The 20,306-nt window shown below is 40.1% G+C and overlaps 2 protein-coding genes across 4 annotated transcripts in view; one reads left to right on the top strand and one right to left on the bottom strand.

The window, feature by feature from the left end:
* Positions 1-16,025, top strand: part of LOC143318514 (chromodomain Y-like protein 2) — a 30,479-nt gene extending 14,454 nt beyond the window's left edge. Inside the window, exons 2-7 of one of the 2 annotated variants that reach the window (XM_076726913.1) lie at positions 33-630; positions 5,306-5,523; positions 12,602-12,774; positions 12,860-13,070; positions 13,229-13,372; positions 13,463-16,025. In XM_076726913.1, coding sequence (XP_076583028.1) covers positions 33-630; positions 5,306-5,523; positions 12,602-12,774; positions 12,860-13,070; positions 13,229-13,372; positions 13,463-13,621 — 1,503 coding nt within the window. In that variant the 3' untranslated portion in view covers positions 13,622-16,025. The remainder of the gene's footprint in view (positions 1-32; positions 631-5,305; positions 5,524-12,601; positions 12,775-12,859; positions 13,071-13,228; positions 13,373-13,462) is intronic. The other variant, XM_076726921.1, reaches the window with a different exon arrangement.
* Positions 16,026-17,260: 1,235 nt separating this feature from the next.
* On the bottom strand, positions 17,261-19,054 carry cmc2 (C-x(9)-C motif containing 2). 2 transcript variants are annotated; one of them, XM_076726933.1, is made up of 5 exons: positions 18,759-19,054; positions 18,420-18,490; positions 18,155-18,225; positions 17,998-18,069; positions 17,261-17,890 (listed from the first exon to the last, which is right to left on the bottom strand). In XM_076726933.1, the coding sequence occupies exons 2-5, from the start codon at positions 18,454-18,456 to the stop codon at positions 17,807-17,809; spliced, it is 264 nt and encodes an 87-aa protein (XP_076583048.1). In that variant the 5' UTR covers positions 18,457-18,490; positions 18,759-19,054; the 3' UTR covers positions 17,261-17,806. The 2 variants fall into 2 exon arrangements, with proteins under 2 accessions (XP_076583048.1, XP_076583057.1); XM_076726942.1 differs by lacking the exon at positions 18,420-18,490 and having other exon boundaries at positions 18,155-18,271.
* Between the last annotated feature and the right edge of the window lie 1,252 nt (positions 19,055-20,306).

Below are 20,306 nucleotides of genomic sequence, written 5' to 3' on the forward strand. Positions count from 1 at the left end.
TAATTGCCTGTTCATTTGTGTGCTTCCTTCAGGTGGAGCGGATCGTGGACAAGAGGCGGAACAAGAAGGGTAAGTGGGAGTACCTGATAAGGTGGAAAGGCTATGGAAGTAAGGAGGACACATGGGAGCCAGAACACCACCTACTGCACTGCGAGGAATTCATTGACCAGTTCAACAGCTTGAAACTGCACTCACACAAACGGCCCAAAGTTCCAAAAAGTCGCCAAGAGCCCCTCATCACCAGCCACCCATCTGCTACTGAAAACTCCAGAGCTCGGTCTGAGGCCCGGAAGAAGAAACAGACTTGTGGGCCAGCTGTTGGGGTTAGAGTAGGAGCTGTTCTAGGGATTGGAGGTGGAGGGTCAGGACCTACTCAGAAGCAGAGGAAGGTGGGTGTAGGACCTGGGAAACATGCTTTAGGAATTAGCAAAGCCATGACGTACAAGGCGGCTCCACCGGGGGAACCTCACTTTGCTCCTCCAGTTAGGGTTCCTCATAATGGACTCCAAAATGGAGAGATGGAGCCTCTCGTGTACAGGACTGCAAGGTCACATAGACTGCCTTTGGACAGAGTGGATGGAGAGCTAGGTGACATGGATACCACTGGACAGCAGTTCACCACTGAGCTAGGTAAGACTTTAAGAAATGAAAATGAAAATATTATGAAAAGTAGGGCGTTTTTTTTTTTTTTCAGGCAGATATTGATATCATAATGTGATAGTTTCAAAATATCTGATAACAACATAGAGAGCCAAAGTAAAACCCAAACTCCTGGGTTCTGTTCCAGAAAGAAGAAACCCTCATTCAAAATTAGACTGACATTTGTAATAATGCAAATAACTGCCAATCCAGGCTTACAACGAAACCTCAGGTTCGGGCTTGTGGCAACAAATCTCACTTCAAGCTGAAGTCAGAAGTTGGCAGCCCTGAGATTTAATTTAGCTGTTGTTTAACTTTGTAAAAATCTCAAAGATTTGGATTTCAAGTGCTGTAGTGGATGCCAATTTGTCAATTAGTCTTAGAATATGGAAAGTAAACTTGAGAGACACGTTTCATTTTTTAGAAAAAGCCGATGAAAGAACATGCTCAAATGAGAGATTACAGTCAAGGACAGAATGTGGTGGAACAGAGGCTAGAACAGGTTCTGTTGGTTCAGTTCTAATGGAAGATTTACTCAGGTGTGGACCTTTATACATGGATATTAATAATACAGGTGCTGGAAAGGTCCTGACATACCAGAGAGCTACATGTAAACATGTGATTCTAGTTAGATTGCACACCATTATCTGTTATGATGGGCTATTTTCTTATATTGCAATGATGAGTATTTCCTGTTACATGATAGATTGCATTGCTTATAAAGATAACTACAGTATGGGCTCACTTTAATACTGTCATGACTTGTGCTGACACACAGCTCTTAAAGCTCCGACTATGGTTCTTTACTATGGGAGCAGCTGATAACACCTTTGAATTTCACTCGTGGGTCACAGTCCAGTGCTGCACCACTATAGTTAATCATTACATACATCTTAAAAAACCCATCCTCGCTTGTTAAACAGAATACCCAGACCAGGATAGTTCGGATTTTCATCATATTTGAATAATAACACATTAGAATTAATATAGAGTTTGACCGTTAAAGAAATGTTTTGTCCTCCGTTGTGGGCGCCAGGAACCCTTGCTGTTCTGTTCAGATACAAAGAAATCACAAAATTTGTGCATATTGGTATGAATTCTTAGTGTTTGTTCTGTTCTCTCTCTGATATTGGTTTTCCTGTTTGTTATTGCTCTTGTTACTGCAACTTTTGTCATAGTACTATTTAACTGATGGTTGCAGTGTACTCATGTATTTTTGGGAAACATCACCAATTCTAGTTCAACACACCAAAATGTGAACTTATTAGAAAATTTCCACATGCAGAAGTCCATTGTGAAATCTGGCAGTTCACTCATTTCAAAGCACCACAACCTAATTAGACATTTGTGAGACCTCATCTGAGAGCTTCAGTATGTGAGAAGATTCAGGCTCCCAACCTAACCTGTCTGAGCTATTATGGATCCTAATCTCCTTATCCTCAAAAGACTACCCCGCTCACCTCATTCAGCACCCTCAGCTCAACCTATTAACTTGCTACACTGGTAGGTTGTCGAGTGGTGGCAAAATGTGTACACAAGGTCAAACCTACAACCCCAATTTAAGAAAAGATAGACGTTTTGTGAGACATAAATAAAAACAGAATTTAATCATCCGCAAACACACTGTGTTTACCAATGGTTTTATGAATTGTTCCTGAGCCCATGTAGTAATAACCTTTATCCAATCATGTGTTCACAAAGTGGTGAACCTCGTTCCATCCTCGCTTGTGAACGACTGAGCCTTTCTAGGATGCCCATTTCATACCCAATCATGATACTATCACCTGTTACCAGTCAACCTGTTTACCTGTGGAATGTTCCAAACAGGTATTTTTGGAGCATTCCACAACTTTCCCAGTCTTTTGTTGCTCCTGTCTCAACTTGTTTGAAGCGTGTTGCTGCATCAAATTCAGAATAAGCAGATATTTACAAAAATCAATGAAGCTTATGAGGTAAAGCATTAAATATATTGTCTTTGTACTGTTGTCAATTAACTATATGTCAGTTAGGATTAGCAAGTTATTACATTCTGTTTTATTGTTGTTTTACAGTTTTTAGGAATCGGGGTTGTAGGTATTTAAATGTTTTTGTAATGTAAGAAAAATAGTACCTTAGTTGATTGACCATTCTTTATCAAACATTCTCATCAAGTGTCTCTTTGGTTCTGTGATTATGCCATTGCTTATGGTACGTCTTTTTTCAGCGTATGGACAAATTAAAATCTTCAGCAACATGAAAAACAGTCTTTCAATAAGTTGTAGGAGCAAAGATGGGAGGCTGCAAATGATATTGATTTTACCACAATGATTGAAATGCTAGCATCCTCATGACAATGAGCGAGCTAAGCAGCTCTCGTTCACCAGAAATTTCAAACATTTTTTGGGGGGGTTTAGCCTTTATTATTAGTCAGTAAAACCAATGATAGAGAGGAAAGTGGGGAGAGAGCAAGGAGAAACCTGCAGCAAAGGGCCCTGGGGTCAGAATTGCTCCCAGGCTGCTGGTAAGGACTCAACCTCAGCACATGGGGCACACCAGGTGAAGTACTGGGGTGCCCCAGGCACAGTGCTGTCACATGTCAGGAGCACTCTCAGTGAGACCAAAGCCTCAGCCTCTTGCAACCGTTTGGAAGCACTGCTACCATTAGAAATCCCATCTATCCAGGCCGATCTCTGTTTATGGTCTTCCTCTGTAGAGTTGAATTGAAGCAGACTCATAATTTGCTGTTAATTAAATTTTGTATTGCAGAGTCAAACTCCGGATGATTCTGTTTGTTAGAGGAACTAACCCCAGTTTATTAAGTTTAACTGTAATTTGAATTGTTCCATGTTGGGTCTGCATTTGAGAAGCCTGGAGGGATGATATAAATCGTATCAATGATTTGAATATTTAATACCAGTTTCTCATATCATCAGCCTAAATTACCATTATCTAAATTTGTTATTATAATACCCAGCTTTTTTTCTCATTTGGTTTGCTATTGCTGTTTCTATTGGTGACTGATTTATAGGTTTAAACACTGGCTGGTTCTACTGCCTCGCTGCATTATACATCTTGAAATCATTCATGGCTTTAAGCACAGACTGAGCTTCTCTTTGAAGGCTTTTACCCAGTTTCAAAGTCTCCACTGATACAACAGTTCATTAGTTTTTTTTCACATATCAGACTCAGCTTTTGTATTATATTTTGTAGTGTTTCAAAAAGCATCATACCACTTTTTATGGTGAGAAAAACATGCTTAAATTGCTGAATGAGGTATGACTGCATCTCTAGATCTTAGTTGAAGGACTTGCATTGTTAATTCATGTTTTTTCTTCTTTAATCCATTCAGATGATGAAAGTACAGCTGCAATTGTGTTACTGAGCTTTCACAGAATCAGAGCAGATTTTGGATGAATCTTGGTCCTCTATAGATCGCAGTGCTCCTATAAGTCAAGGCTTCTTTCTGTGAAAGGACTGAAAATGATGGAAAGTAATGTCGACTATTTTCCAAATGTGAAAGTGCAGCCCTGTGTGGGGGTTTTGAGCCAGAAATATTAATGCAATCAAGAAAAGTTCAAATTCAGTGTATCCTGCCGTGACAGCTCAGATGTCATGCATAAAAAATACTGTCAGATAAAATGAAAAAAAAATGCCTGCCAGACAAAATCAAATGTTATATGGAAAATACACGCACTGCCCTGCACTGTGCATGTACAAAAGTCTCACTCCATTCAAAGTTCCTTTTAATCATCAAGAATTTTAATTGTAAATGAAAGATCAAAACCTAATGTTTTTCTAATAAATTCAGAAGTCCTGATTATGTTTTAGTATAGACCTTGCATACTTTCCATTTGCAGTAGCATCATAAATGCTGAAATTGCTACCCAGAATATCATTCATAATGAAACGTAGTGTTCCCTGCTGTGTTTCATTGCAAACACAGTATGTAGTAATTCTTCAGCTGTCCAACCCTTGTTTTCTAATACACAGAGAAACTTGTGTAAGACATCCTGTAGAAAACAGGTCATGCCAGATTTGGTGCAAAGAAACTCCCGCATTTCTTTAGCTGTCGGAGAAAACTTGTCTGATAGCTAATATATTATAAAACTTGCATCACCTTAAGATAAAAACTTGCTCCTGGTGCTGCAGAGCCAATGTTGGGGGGAAGGGGAAGCAGTCAGTGAGACACTCCACTCCATTTTTCCACATCCGATATGCAAATATATTGTAAACCGAGTCAAATCAAGCTCAGTATAGTTCTTTATCACAAGCCTGTCTCAAAGAAAAACAGTTAGAGCTTTTATAAAGTCTCCAGTTTGACCATATTATCAAAGCCACGGGTCTGGATAATAATTATGCAGTTTGAAGTGAAAATGAAGGTCAATGTTTAAATATGTGTCTCAAAATGTTGCTTGTAAACATCTGTTACATTTTTCTAAGCTACCTCCTTGTTCAACTTTGGCCTGCATGCACAGTTTTAATGGACACACTGTAGATCTGAGCTGTGAAATTGGTGTTAGAAAATGTCTTCAGGACTGATGTCAACCGAGACCCGGGTTGAAAAATATGAGGAATTTTACACACAGTTTTAATTAATATTCAATCATAGAGGTATTTAATTACCAGTCTTATCAATGGGTGTTCAGAAGACAGAGTGACCTGTTTTGTCATCCCTCCTCTGTGTCAGGCCCCCCTCTGGCCAACGGTAAGATGCATCTACACAGCTCAGTAAAGCGGAAGTTGGCTGAGGACAAAGGCTACGTGTTCGACAAGCGGCTCAGGTACAACGTGCGACAGAACGAGAGCAACTGTCGATTCCGAGACATTGTGGTCAGGAAGGAGGAAGGCTTCACGCATGTCCTGCTCTCCAGTCAAACGACAGACAACAATGCTCTGACACCAGAGGTGAGAACAGGAATGAACACACACCTATGAACACTGTTCTACTGCTTATACATATGAGTGACTGTTTGATGCCTCCACACTGGTGCCGCGGTGGCCGGAGGCATTATGTTTTCGGATTGTCTGAGGGAGGTCTTGAGGGAATTTCTTCACATTTGGCACAAATGTTCACTTGGACTCAAAGATGAACTGATTAGAATTTGTTGGTCAAAGTTCACAGTAACCTCACAAATCTTTTTCTTTTTTTTCTTTTTTTTTGGCTAAAACATACACAAATTATGGCAAAATTTTACACAAATGTCTCATAGGATGAAATGATGAAGTGATGACATTTTATATCCAAGAAGTGGTCAACGCTGGTCATTATTCAGCACCGTGAGCCAGGAACTGAAGGGCAGATTGTGACCATGTTTTACATTTGGTCAGATCACAGTTGGTGACACTAATCTTGGGTGTCCACCTTTAAACTGTGCTGATTAGTTAGATCTTCTGTGATGCCGGGTTGAAAATGTGTGTGGAGCATCCACATAGTACAGTTTGTCATGTAGTTTTGCAGTAACATCCATTTGAAGCAGTGGTAGTCAGTTGTAGTCAACTACAGGCTCATTGATTCTGCTGATATTGAGCTGCAAATGATTGTTGTTAGACCATGTGATGAAGCTCTCATCTGTAAAAACAGTCTGTAAGTGAAGACAGCATGTTTCTCACTGGAAATTATTCACTGGAATCATACATGTCAATACAGCGATAACTTCCATTTCATCAGAAAATACATTTAATACCTTTTATTAAATTCCTCCAAGTCTTCCCTGCATATAGTATGAGTCTGGACAGACATGGATGGAGATGCAGCTTGACTGGTTGGGGGAGACATACAGTCATGAAGTGGTAATTCTAGTTATTTTCATCTATGCATGTCCATTTCCCCTTGTGTGTCTCTGGTATGCACCAATGTATCAAGACCCATGTTTAATTATATGACTTTTTAACAGTGTCCCACTTGACATGGAGCTCTGTTTGTGGGAAAATAAATGAGAAAAGTTTCCTCATTAATTGCTGTAGAGATGCCCTAGAGCTGTGCACCAACTCCCCAACTGCTCCAGGGAAGCTTTTCAGGAGATAACTTTAGAAAACTGTGGTTTTATTTGACAGCTGCCAGGTGTGAATATGTTTAGCTGCATTAATCTTATACAGGGCATTGCTGAAGAAGGGCACATATACTCAGCAAATAAGGTTAGGAAATAGCTCTTGGGCGTTGTCCTCAGCACTGACACCGAGTTTCCTTAAAACTGCTTCCTATCAAACAAGGTTTCTACAAGTAGATCAATTGGGGGTGCATATAATCCAGCATGATGCCATCTGTTGTTATTGCAGCAAAATGTCAGTTAAACTAGTGAGGAACTTTTACAGTGTTATCCAGATATTGGATATAAAAGCAGCTTCAGATAAAACTATTCATTTTGCTGTTGCAATGACAGCAAATTTAGACCTAAAACAACAAAAAGGTGTTGGTAAATGATCAGTAAAATGGCTGATTTACCATGACTTTGAACACATGTAAACAGGATCTTGCTATTTTTAGGAGCACTTGTGATTACTTCTGATGACGTACCAGCCGAGTCTTCTCTACAGGCATTTGGGTGCATAATCTATGTCAAGCTGTGCTCACTGACTTTTGACATGTTTTCTCACAGTCTCCTCAGCAATTTGTCGATCACCTGCTAACTCCACGTCAATCAAATAATCAAACCCCCCCCTCCTAAAATCTACACGTTATGGCAGAAGGCTACAGTCTGTATTCAGCAGTTGGGTTTTGATTTATTATGATCGGTCACAGTGATGGACGGGGAGGTACGAGTTCTGTCCAAACTATAATTTTAACATTAGATCTAACTCAATACTTGTGTGACTTAAATGCTGCTCTACATGAGACGCTCTCAGTGAATGTTAAAAACAGACAGTTTAACAACGCTGGGACATCTCCGTCTGCATCACTGAATTGCTCTCTTAGGAAAGAAAAGTACCAGCCTGTGATTGGTCGCACGATGTATTCAGTAACTTGCTTTCACAGTTGTGTAGGTGCTCTCCCTAACTGCACTTTTGAATGTTGATCAGTCTTTTAATTTTGGACAGGTATCATTAATGAATTGCCGTGTTGCAGTTGATTTTCAATATGTCAAAATGACAAACAGTTTTGTCCATAAATGCTTTCAAAATTTTGATAGATGATGAAAACTTAGCATGTCTTTCTGTTACATTTGCTAATATTGACCCTGCAGGCCGTATACTCATACAGAAGTATATTTACAATTTCCACCTTTGCTGATATATTAATTCAGCACATCATAAAAAATGTATATCAGTAAATTCTGAAACATTTTGAATCTTGATCTGTTGTGAGTTGACATACATTTGAAAGTAAATAAAAATTTAGTTTTTAATGTATTCGTCTTACAGATCCCTCAGGCGACCTTTAATATAATAGTGAGTTTAACCACAGATAATGACATGTATCGCGATCATTCACCTCTGCCTTGTAAATCTAAGCGAACAGGATTTTCCTCCTCTCAGACTGTAGGATACGTCTCAGATCTTCCACAGAGGGTGGCTCTGGCTTTGATACAGCCTTGTGTGCATGGCAGTCTGTACTTCACAGGCACTGAAGTGGCCTAAACTGTGTGTGCACATGAGTATGTGTACTTTCATGTGCGACAGTAAGCCCGTAAGCTGTGGGCTTATCAAACAGCTCTGATAGCTCCTCTGTCTCACAGTCTTTGAAGCTACAGGAACAAGAGAGTCTGCGGATGTGCCTACTGAATAGCTTTCACTGAGAAAATCTTCCTTCCAAAATATCCCTGTACATTTTTCATCCAAACACTCAAAGCTTGCTTTAAATAAGAAAGTCCCCCGAGCTGTTACCTCGCACTCTTTCTGTCACCTTTCTACAACCCAGATTCGCAAAACATTAGAAGACTGTGTAAACATTAATAAAACAGAATGTGATCATTTGCTAATCCTAACTGGCATATACTCAATTGAAAACAGTACAAAGACAATATATTTAATGTTTGACCTCATCAACTTCATTGATTTTTGTAAATGTATGCTTATTCTGAATTTGATGCCAGCAACATGTTCATTCATATAACAGCAACATTCCACAGGTAAACAGGTTGATTGGTAACAGGTGATAGTATCATGATTGGGTGTGAGAGGGGCATCCTGAAAAGGCTCAGTCGTTCACAAGCGAGGATGGAGCGAGGTTCACCACTTTGTGAACACATGATTGTATAAAGGATATGACTACATGGACTCAGGAACGCGTCGTAAAACCGCCCTTGGTAAACAGAGTTAGTTTGCAAATGATTACATTCTGTTTTTGTTTACGCTTTACACACCATCCCAGCTGGTTGGGAATTGGAGTTGTAATTAAGAGAAAAGAATCTCAACTGGTCTTTTTAACAGCAGGAATTTTGAGTTGAAAATGCACAGGATTTACTAATAACATTAGCAGTGGCTCTGTTGTATTCAAGTGTCCCATTAAGCCATGACAGTGTCACAGTGAGCCGGCGTGCACAATACCAGGACGCTCAGACTGACGCAGCTAAATGGGATTCATCCATCATCCATTTTATTATTTTCAACTGTGCCCTTCTACCCTGACATGAGAAAGAAAGAAAGGAAAAAAGAGCTTTGGTAAAGCACTTTGAAACACCTGCACGGTGTCTGCAGTCATTCTCCACTCACTATGTAGAGCACTGTGTATCTGTATGGGATGCACGCTGCTTTTTATGAAACATCTCACCATCCAATGAGTTGCATTTTATAGATGCAAACATTACAGTTGTGTGACTCTACAGCTGTCAGCGATGATGGTGAAGTCTCAGTTTACTGCTCTAGAGAGTAAACTGCTGAGGGTATTTCTATAGGGAGCAGTGAACGAGGGAGCTGTTTCAGATATAGCCCCTTAAAAAGCAAGCTATTTCTGTTCTGAAAAATCAAAAACTGTCCTCGAGAAAAATGAAAAAACAAACCAATAAAACATAAAAACACGTGATTGATTGACTTATAACCAGCCCTAGATGTGGTGATATCATTTCGAGGGAGCTCTTGCATGCTGTTGCAAGTCTCCTTGTTGTGGATACCGCCTTTGTCTACTGATGTCCTCGAGGCCTCCGTTCATTGCACATGAATGTCACTTTGACTGCTCTCTTCTTCATTTCTGTTTCACAGACTGGAACCAGCATCTGCCCATCTCTGTTTCATGTATCTGAGCAGGTTTTTAATTCACCTTGTTGGAATAATGTTGCTCATGGTTACACACAGACGCACACACACACACGCCACATTCAGTTACAACAGGGGACAGATTATGTGCTCGGTGAGACGTAAAGAATTAAGATCACTTTAAGGTTGAATGGTTAATATGGGTCAGGGCTGATAATCTGATTAAAATGCAACAATAGTTGTGCAGACTGACTGCAGACAGTGATGTGGGTGTTGGGGTGTCCAGACGACTTCTTATCAGAGGGGTTTACTAAGAAGCGTGATTAATTGGTTAGCAAGGCATGCTGAGCCTAAAGCCGGAGTTCTCAATGCCATGAAGGTGGCTCTCGTTTAACCTGGCTAGGTCACTGCTGTGGCTTTTGCTTACACCTAACCTGCTCCAGAGGAGATTGTGTGTTGTGAGTTTGAGATTTAAATGGGCTAGAAAAATTACCACCCTGCTTATATACTGTATACAAACTTGCTGAGCCAAACGTTAGAAGACGATGCTAAAAGAATGACACAGGCACAGAGACTGTAGACCTGATTTGCTGCCAAGTCTGTTGCAGGTTGCTGATTTTGCAGCTAATAGAACACCAATTAGAAAATAGATCAGTCTACTGGCATTTGTCACAGATAATATTCTTTTCACTTTGATCTGGCCAAGAACTGAAGTGATTTCCACCTATCCTTCATAAGGGGACACTGTCAGAGACTTGCTGTATTGAGTTTAAATTTTTAAGAGCTTTGTAGAATGTGCAGTTGTCACATTAGAAAGAAAAAGGAGGCACTGAGAGTGCACAGAGGGGTGAAATAAATATATCAACTTACAAATTTACACGAATAGCAGTTTTCTGCCAGCATTCCTCTCTTGCCTTAATCGAAACAACAGTGTTCTTTTGTCACTGCAAAAACAAGAAACAAAGCAATAAAATGGGGGAAATATAACTTAAAATAATCAAACTGATTTGGCAACAGAACAGAAAAATATACCATTATCTTTAAAACAAGTAAAAATAATACAAGCATGTGTCTGAATACAAGGAATGTCACTGTTGATCCAACAGATTTAGAATTCTTGAAATTCTACTTTCAACTTTAGTAGTAAAATCCCAGTAACGAGGTATGATATCTTGTTGGGTCAATTAAAGACATAATACTTGAAATAAGTGCTAAAAACTGCCTGGTAAGGAGATATATCCTGTCAGACCAAAATCAAGTATATTTTGCCTCAATTTAAGATATTTCATCTTCGTTAGATTTCACCTTTTGCAGTGTTGCTGTAATATTTGTTTATACTCTTCATCGCTCTCCAGTATAACAACCTGTTCTTTTGGACTGAAGTAGGCAGCTGTAATGGGTCCATTTTGTGCAGAAGAAGAGTCAGCTGATGCAGCAAACACATGCAGAGCCTGAGGAAGAAAACCTGGGTTAACAAAGAAAGTTGTTAACCACCATTGTGATACCCACTGTCTCGGACTGTGGACCATGCAAAGAAAGCCTGGCTATGTCAGACTTGCTTCATATGTACCCACCGGATCAGCTGTCTGGAATGTCCAAACGCTGTCTGTTGATGCTGAATGAAGCACAGCTTAGCTGCTGTAGCAGCCCCTCTTCACAGACTTGCACAGTACATTATATCGTATTGTATTATATTGGTCCCGTTTGTTCGGGTATCATACTGGAAGTGTACTCAACTTAACTGAAGACTGACCATTGATTTTTTTCTATTCCTTTGATTATTTCCTATAAATGCACAGAGAACAAATAAAGAGAAAAACATATTTGAGTCATAGATCAAGAAGTTTGCATGCACAACTTTTCTCACAGCTCCTGTTGGTCCCGCAGCAGGAGAAGCTGCATCAGAGCAGCATCCAGCCAGATCACCTGCCGATGGCAGGCAGGTTGTCAAGGAAACAAGCTGCCCAACAAGTTGTCGTGTAAACATTTCACTTGCAGTCTGCTGCTGCTCAGGAAGTAACGTTAAATAGCTAGAAACAAAGTCACCACCAAAATCTGACTCTTCATTTGATTTATTATTACATTTAAGACCAATGTTGTTTTAGGATTCGATGGATTCAGCAGCTCCACTGAGGAGAGGACATCTGCTGAAGATGGTTTTCTGTTGATGTCCCCGGGGAGCTGGCAATGACCACAGAGCAGCTGATTCCACCACTGCATGAAATAATGTGGTTCAAACTTGAGCAAACTGACATTTAGTCAACAGATGAGTCAAGACATGAGCCACTGAATGCCATTAACAAGCACCATTATAACCAGCAGCTTTCCATCAGTCGTGTATTTAAACATTATGCTGACAGCGTATGAGCCTCTGATACTTCTGTTTGTAAATTCAGACATGACTTTTTAGACATCTAAACACCTCTTTTATAACCTCATTGTGCTCTAGGCTTTATGCTGTGTGCAATTATCAATCAAATGCTAGCTTTAATGAAATGTGTCTTCCACTGAAGCATGCTGGTATTTTCATGTGTTTTTCCCGTTACAATAATTATTCACTCCACTTTGTTGAAAGAGCGTTTGTAGACGTCACGGTAAACTAACAGAACAGGAACAGGATCCTGAATTTTTGTGGCCCCTCAAGTGAAAGCATGTTGATCACCTGGTGCCTGGTTGGACTAGATGAATAGCACTATTTTAAATGCACTTTCCCATAAACTGTCATCATTTCTTAGGCCTGTCTGTCTTGCTGTAAGGATTGAATATCTATATTTTATATTTTTTTCTTTCAGTCTGTCTCCGTGTGTCAGGTGAGTGAAGAAAGTAATGCACATCTCCTTCTTTCCCTCTTCAGATCATGAAGGAAGTGTGTCGAGCTCTGGGTAATGCAGCTGCTGATGACAGCAAATTATTATTGCTCAGCTCTGTGGGGACTGTTTTCTGCAGTGGCCTGGAGCCGTCGTACCTGATAGGGCGTCTGTCCACTGACCGCAGAAAAGAGAGCAGCCGCATCGCAGATGCCGTACGGTAATGAGAAATCTCTCCACTATAAACTCTGACTCTCGCATCACCAGCTTGAGAGTTGGTCCTGATCGTTCTGTGACCCCTTCAGGGACTTTGTGTTGGCATTCATCCACTTCAAGAAACCCATCGTGGCGGCAATAAACGGGCCTGCTCTGGGCTTAGGGGCCTCTATCCTGCCCCTGTGTGACGTGGTGTGGGCCAGCGAGAGGGCCTGGTTCCAAACTCCATGTGCAGCTCTCCACCTCACCCCCTCTGGATGCTCCTCTTACACTTTCCCCCAGATCCTGGGCGTCGCTCTGGTGGGTCTCAGCAATATCAAGGCTTTCTCCTGATTTCACTTGACTTAATTTGATTCTTCCTACAACCACCTGATTGACCCTTGTTTATGCAAAGTTGGTTGTATGACATATTGAACATACTTTGTCATTCACCCCTGTTTTTCTGTTCCCATTGACAGGCCAACGAGATGCTGTTCTGTGGAAGAAAACTCACAGCACAGGAAGCATGCAGTCGAGGTCTGGTGTCGCAGGTCTTCTGGCCAACCACATTTAACCAGGAAGTGATGCTGCGTGTGAAGGAAATGGCATCATGCAGTGCAGTGGTAGGTCCTGATCTAGACTACCCACAAGGCATAGTGCTCTCTTCAATATATATCCAAATGACCGTCTTCCCTTTCTGCATGTGTTTAAAGGTTTTAGAAGAATCCAAATGCCTGGTGCGGAGTATCGTCATGACAGTCCTGGAGGAAGTCAATGAGAAAGAGTGTCAGATGCTGAAGCAGCTGTGGTGTTCAACCAAAGGACTCGAGGCACTCTTCAGTTACCTGCACAACAAGTCATATGAGAAGTGATCAAGGGTCTCTGCAGGGGGACTTTCAAACTGAAGGAATAGTTGCATTAAGGGTCTTTGTTTCTGTCTGTCAGCAGAGGGGATTCTGTGGTGTTCTGTTTGCTCACATCTACCAACAATTCCTTCACGATCATCTTTTGTAAAGCAACTTTTTTATTGGACCCATAACTGTCCAGAGGTTTATTGTGTAGGCGTCAAAGAGCAAAGGGCCAAATGTGCATTGCTTAATGAAACACTGAAGGAGGTTCTTCAGGGAGGTACAGAGCGTCTCTGTGCATACGCGACACATGTATGTCTGATAGCACATGATAAATTGACAGTAATATATTTGAAAATATATTTATTTCAAGCGTGTAAAGGAGTTGCTTTCTGTATATGAGGTGCATTTTTCAGGATTTCCTTTGGTCGCTTCTTGTTTTGAGTTTAAGTGTCAACCAAAGTTTGCATGAGGACGCTGTCTCTTGCTCCTTGCATGCACATTCCATCCTCTCTGTATGGACAGAAGAAAACTGGCCACAAATGCTCAAACATACTCCTACACATCAGTGGATCACATCCACTGGCTGCTCAAAACGTGATCTTATGAATTCCCATAAAAGATCGAAAGATGCTGTGGATAGTTCAAAGAAATTTGTTTGTTTTTTTTTTAAATCACACAATTCATTTTTCATACTGTAAACGTCATTAGTACACATAACAGACATCTCGTTTTCCAGTAACTTCGTCATCATCATCATAATCACCAAACAGTTGCATCCGTTACATGAAATCAAGATTAATGCTCATGTGCTAATGAGACCGTCTGCTGATCCTGCAGAAGATGAACTAGCATCCTCATACTGTCAACATCCATCTGTTATTTTCACCTGCAATACAACACACCATGGCAAGAGCTTAATTTAACTTTTATTTCTATAAATAAAATCTCATTGAGGTCAACATTTTTCTCTCATTAGAGAGAATTTTCTTTTTCTACAAATCAGAAAAGTAAGTGGAAACGGAGACATTGGTCGTCTCGTGTGAATGCTAGCGCTAAATACACAGATGTGACTTTTCTTAATCAAATGGCATTTTGGCTTGAATACAAAATGACTTCAGATGATTAAATGAATTTCGGCACATACCACATGGAAGGATTAGCAATGGATTTTATTCCATTTCATTTGAGCTACGAACAGTAAGTAGCCTGATGTGAAGCACTGTGGTGATTCGTGGCTTCCAGTTATCAATGCAGATTCTTACTGTGTGAAATGGTTTTTGGGAAACATCAGGCGATCATGTTATCACCTGACAGTTCTTTCTTAGCTGTGTATTTTTTCAGAGCACACAAAAGAGATGATAATTGTGACTACACTAATTGTCGGTGATTAGTATCGTGGAAATGCAACAGTCGTGTAGCTGGAGTTGACTTTGTTCTTACCTGCATGTGATGATTTAAGATTTCAAGAAATTTTATATTGCGATGTGTATTATATTTAGGGATCTATTTTGTTTTACCAAAAAAAAAAAATTGTAGGTTTGTGAAAATTGTTTTGTAAAATTCAGAAGATATTTGTCCATTTTTGCAGTTGTACACATGCAGTACAGAATAATATATAATGTAGACTGTTTTGTGTAACTAATTGCATGTAATATACTGTACATATAAATGTGTTGCCTGTCTGAATACCTTGTATTCCAGGGTATGTTTTGTACCAATATTGTAAGTAATGTTAGAAATGGTGCAGTTTATTTTTGTATTTATTTGAGATAACTGTTTGGATGTACAGTGCCATGTGGTCTCCTCTGCTCCAGAAGCACCTCGACTCTCTTCGTCACCCTTTCTAAATTATCCCATAACAACATTGATGAATGAAATGGGTCAGGAAAGCATATAATTTATATTTAGTTTCAAATCCAAAATGTTTAAACACTATTGTCACTTGAATGTTAACCTTCTCAATTGACATTATCAGATTAAGTATTTTTTTGTAAACTATCAAAGGCATGTCAGATAATTTAATATATATTGTGTTTTACTGAGCTTTACGAGTATGAAAAGATGATCAATAAAATAACCCTTATCATATTTCACATTGGTCCATTTCAAGCATGTAAGTCTGTTAATGCTCCATGAGGGTATTTCTGTTGCAGTTTGATTGTAGGGAGTAATTAATGGCTTGCTGAAGCATTTTTTGACCAAAATGAACAAAAACAAGCTTCCACTTTACTCACGAAAAATAAAACTTTTTGTAGCTGCATCATAGTGCATCAAAATTATCTTTTAATTTTCCAAATTCATAATCGGCTGGAGCCCACAATAATCAAAAGAGTTATATTTTTTCAGGCAGTTTGGCAGGTTTGTGACCAAAAAAACTCCATTAGGCTTAAATAATGAGAAGCTGTTAGAATGTTTTTTTTTTTTTTTTTTTTTAAAGAAAGCGGTCCCTACATTCATGCCTTTGTTTCATTCATGTCGTTCCTCGGCTGATGGGAATTAACAGTTAATAGCTCCAGTTCCAGGCTCTCAGGAAGAGGTGAGGAGGACCTGTGTGACGTGGCTACTGCACAGCACCGCTGAATGCAAATCATTCAGGGCCACTGAGCATTAGTCACACTGATCCCTCATGACAGGGCTCTTTATGTCTTTATTGGTTTTAGTTTGTAAAATATTACCAGTTCTTTTCAGTGTGTTGCCTGAGATAGAATATGGATTTCTTTGCTTTGAACTGCTTCTCTTTTAGGCATCGGATCCAAATTCCCTCCTCAGCATGTGTTTGAAGTGTGCTTGATAATAAGATTCAAAGTAAATCTGTTCGAACTCAAAAACTACTCACATTTGGTCCATTATTTATTACAAATGATTGTTTATGATTGTTTTTTTTCTGCGGTTTTCTGTCTTTTATAACCACAATATCATGTATGTGTAATTCATCATTCATGTCTCTTCACCCCACATTGTCTCAAAGCACGCCTTGCGGTGCCTTACAGTTTCTGTCGAGCATTGATCCACACATTGTGATTGGTTAGAGAGAGCCGCTTCAAATAAAGAAACGGTACTTTCACATTCTGTTTTTATCTTACATTTCTCAAGCCACTAACTAGGCTTTTGTTGAGTTTTCTACACATTGCCAGTCTGCTAACCTCACCTTGCCAGTGACCCCCAACACAACTTTTTCTGATCTGGTCTGATCTGAGCTTTAATCTACATTCTGAAGCGTTTGCTGGTCACTTGGCACTGCGGGGAAGTAAGAGGTCTTCTCATTGATGCAGACGGCCTGCTACAATCTGTTTTTAGTGTTTTAGTTAACGAAGACAAGGCAAACTAAAAGGTCTACTTACTGCTGATTCTGAGCCCTCGACCATATCTCATGGTTTTCGCTCAGCAAACAGAGAAGGCTCAGGTGTTGTTTTGTGACCTAAATGTGAACTTTCAGTCACAGGACCACAAGGTCACTGACAAAGAGCCAGCAGACAGCCAGAGACAGATCGAGGAGGAAAACTACATCCAACGCCAGAGACTATCCTTAGACAAAGAGAGGGGTTATATGATGACTAGCTAACATGTGACTGAAGGTTCCCATTTAGGGAGCGCACAGTCCACTGTTGATACCCTGACATACTATGTTCTACAAGGATGACAGACTATATCAGAGCAATGGATCTTTAAATAAACACATAATTTTATTTGAAACAAATCCATATGATTCCCCATGTCAAATAACCTTTGAAACAACACGGACTTTGTTCAATATGTATGTTCACACCGAGTAACACCGCCACTGGTCATCCTGTTTTGGGACTTTTTTTTTAGATGCATGACTGATACCCTGAAATGGACTCTCCCTGTTTTCATGAATAAATCAGGTACCAGAATATTCCTGTGGTGTCTTCCCAACTAAAATAATGGTTTGATGAAAGGCTTCTGCTACCAGCTACACAAATCTCTTTGATGGAGCTGTCGTGTTCTGAGGAAATAAATGACAATCCCCAAATGCAGTATTTAATCAAACACACCAGGTGTTGTGTTATCTTGACCTAAAATGTCCTGATACCACTGCAAATGCAAGAAGTTATATCCCCTTTTCTCTCTTTACATAAAACGACAGCAGAGGCCTGTTACACGGGGTCATACTTAAGTCCATGTACCAATATCTGAATACTTTTAACTCCTCGTGGCAATGGAAAAGTTGCAGTAAAATGTCCTTCAGAGCTCCTCCGTGAGCCGTCTTTTCAGCTTCTTTTTCATCTCTAGTGCATGTTGCTTGTTGCGCTCCCTCTTTTCCTGTCTCTGTTGAATGGTAGGACACATGAAAACGTTAATCAGAAAAACAAACAACAAAACAAAAACAGCAGAGTGCTTGTTGTATCTTATTGAAAAAAAAACAAGTGACAGACCTCTTTATCCAGGCAGTGACGCATCGCACGGTCCATGTCATTACACGTCCCAAAGAACCTCAGGACACTGTGCTGAGGGGGGACATTAACAAGACTGACATCGTTTCATTCTGTGTATATATAGCACGCAGCAATACAAGAATATAGAGTGACATACCTCTTTGTGGCACCGCCTCAGCTGAGCTATCAGCTCATTACACTCATCCGTGTGCAGGTGAGGTGACAGGTCAGGGTGCATGCTGAGTTAAGGGCTTTCTGTACCACTGCAGCAATACTGAAAAGCCACAAACAAGAGGAGCACTGATTGAAGAGCACTGAGCTGACAATTACTTAATTCCTCACATCTGAGAATCTGGAGCCAGTGGATGTTTAACATTTTTACTGAAATGTTGATGCTCATTGACATGTCCTCTTAAGGATACTCATGCCACCAAATCCCTCGCCATCCTGAGATGTCATAGTGATGGAGTTTGTTTTTCCAGTGGACACTTACCTGCAGACAGAGAGGGGCACACAGACAAAGGAAGAGCATAAAGCACTGAGATACATGTTTAGTCATGGCTTTGTAAAGTACCTGCAACCACCCAGAATCCTCTGGAAACATGACGACTCTTTGGTTTTGACAAAGGCTTGTAACGTTAACACAATAGCCATGTTTGCTAAACGGTTGCGATGCGATACATAGTGAATATCTAGTGTTTTACTACAGACTATTTGATAACACCTGCACTTCCGGCTGTATGTAACCGTGGTATCCTTACCAGTGCAAAGGCTGTGTCACGTGAAGTTTTCCAGCAAACCCCGGTGAAATGTCACGTTAGCTCACTGCTAGGCCTGAGATAACGTTAACTGTTAGCATAAATCCATTCAACCTCTGACGAAGTACTGAAGGTTTCGTCTTTCTTCCCTCTAAATAACGACGCGGATTACTTAAACACATGTACAATTTCAGCTAACTTAACTAGTCTTATACTCATGTCAGCGTAACCTACAACAGCCCTAACGTGTAGGACATATTCGCCTGCTGTTGTTTAACCACAGCGAATTGAGATGCAATAGTCAACAGCGAATCGGCGTTCGCTTTTTTTCCCCAATTCACCAATGGCAGGCGTTCTCATCTCAAAAAGGTGGGACTTCTGCTGACGCTACTGAAAAGGAGTTACAAGAGGCATCACCGTAACGAACTTCCGTCTTTGCTAGTAGATGGCTTTAACTTTCGGCCAGATGTCCTTTTAGAGACGTGGTGAAAGTTTTTGGTACCTGTCCTGTTGTAACAACAACATACTGTTAATATCCGGTCGTATTTAAAGGCTATGTAATGGCGGAAATCAGTGATGGACAGAAATGCTTGTTTTGCAGGATTACGCTTCACGATGGTGCTTTTGCTTCTCCAAAGAGTTTCAGAGATGATGTACCTGCTGCTGCACCGTTCCAGTCTAGTGGACAAAGGGTCCAGCGTGTTCTTAACCCACTTAACTAATGGCTTTCATGGTAATAGGAGTGGAGTATTGCCAAGTGCTTGCTTATGAGGGAATTGTTGGCTCTCTGTACATGAAAGAATATGGTCTGGATCAGTTCTACATGGAAATTGTCATGAGAAAATGAATACTGTTCAATTGAATTCAGAGGGGGCATGAAGACAGTTAACACAGTTTGTATGACCTCCAGACAAAAGGAGGAGCAGCAGAGTAAAAGCAATATTTTAAATGCACTGAAATGGTATAATAATACAGCATATCTTCAAGAGGGAAGTATTACATTTTTCACTCCTTTACTTGTATTTTACACTTATAGTTACTAGTTTATTTTCATTAAGATGTTGTTAGCAGTTCCGACAAAGAGTGACTTTCCCTCTTCTCACATGGTTTCATTTAAATAAATGTTCAAATTCTCCACTATTTTGCAAGAAAATCAAGGATTACAGAGAAGTTCAACTAAACAAAACAAAAAAGATTTGTACATCAGAACTTTCTTCTTAAGACAGAGACAGAGCAGGCTGTTCTTCCTTAGATCCTTCAGTGCATAGCACAGGCTCCTAGAGATGTTCTATTGGTCTGTATTCAACAGTGCTCTGTTATTCACAGTGATGTGCTGGAGTGGTGGCATCAAGGCTGACGAGCCCAGCAGACTTAGCAAGCTGGTAAGGAAAGCCAGTTCTGTGGTTTGGCTCGACTGGACTGGAGTCAGTGGTGGACAGGAGGATGAAGGACAAAATCAATCATTACTACTTTTCACCATAAACCATATGTCATATGTCATTCTATGTTATAATGCATTACATTATACTATATTATGTTAATATGTTATAC

Source organism: Chaetodon auriga, chromosome 1, assembly GCF_051107435.1.
Source record: "Chaetodon auriga isolate fChaAug3 chromosome 1, fChaAug3.hap1, whole genome shotgun sequence".
NCBI lineage: Eukaryota > Metazoa > Chordata > Actinopteri > Chaetodontiformes > Chaetodontidae > Chaetodon > Chaetodon auriga.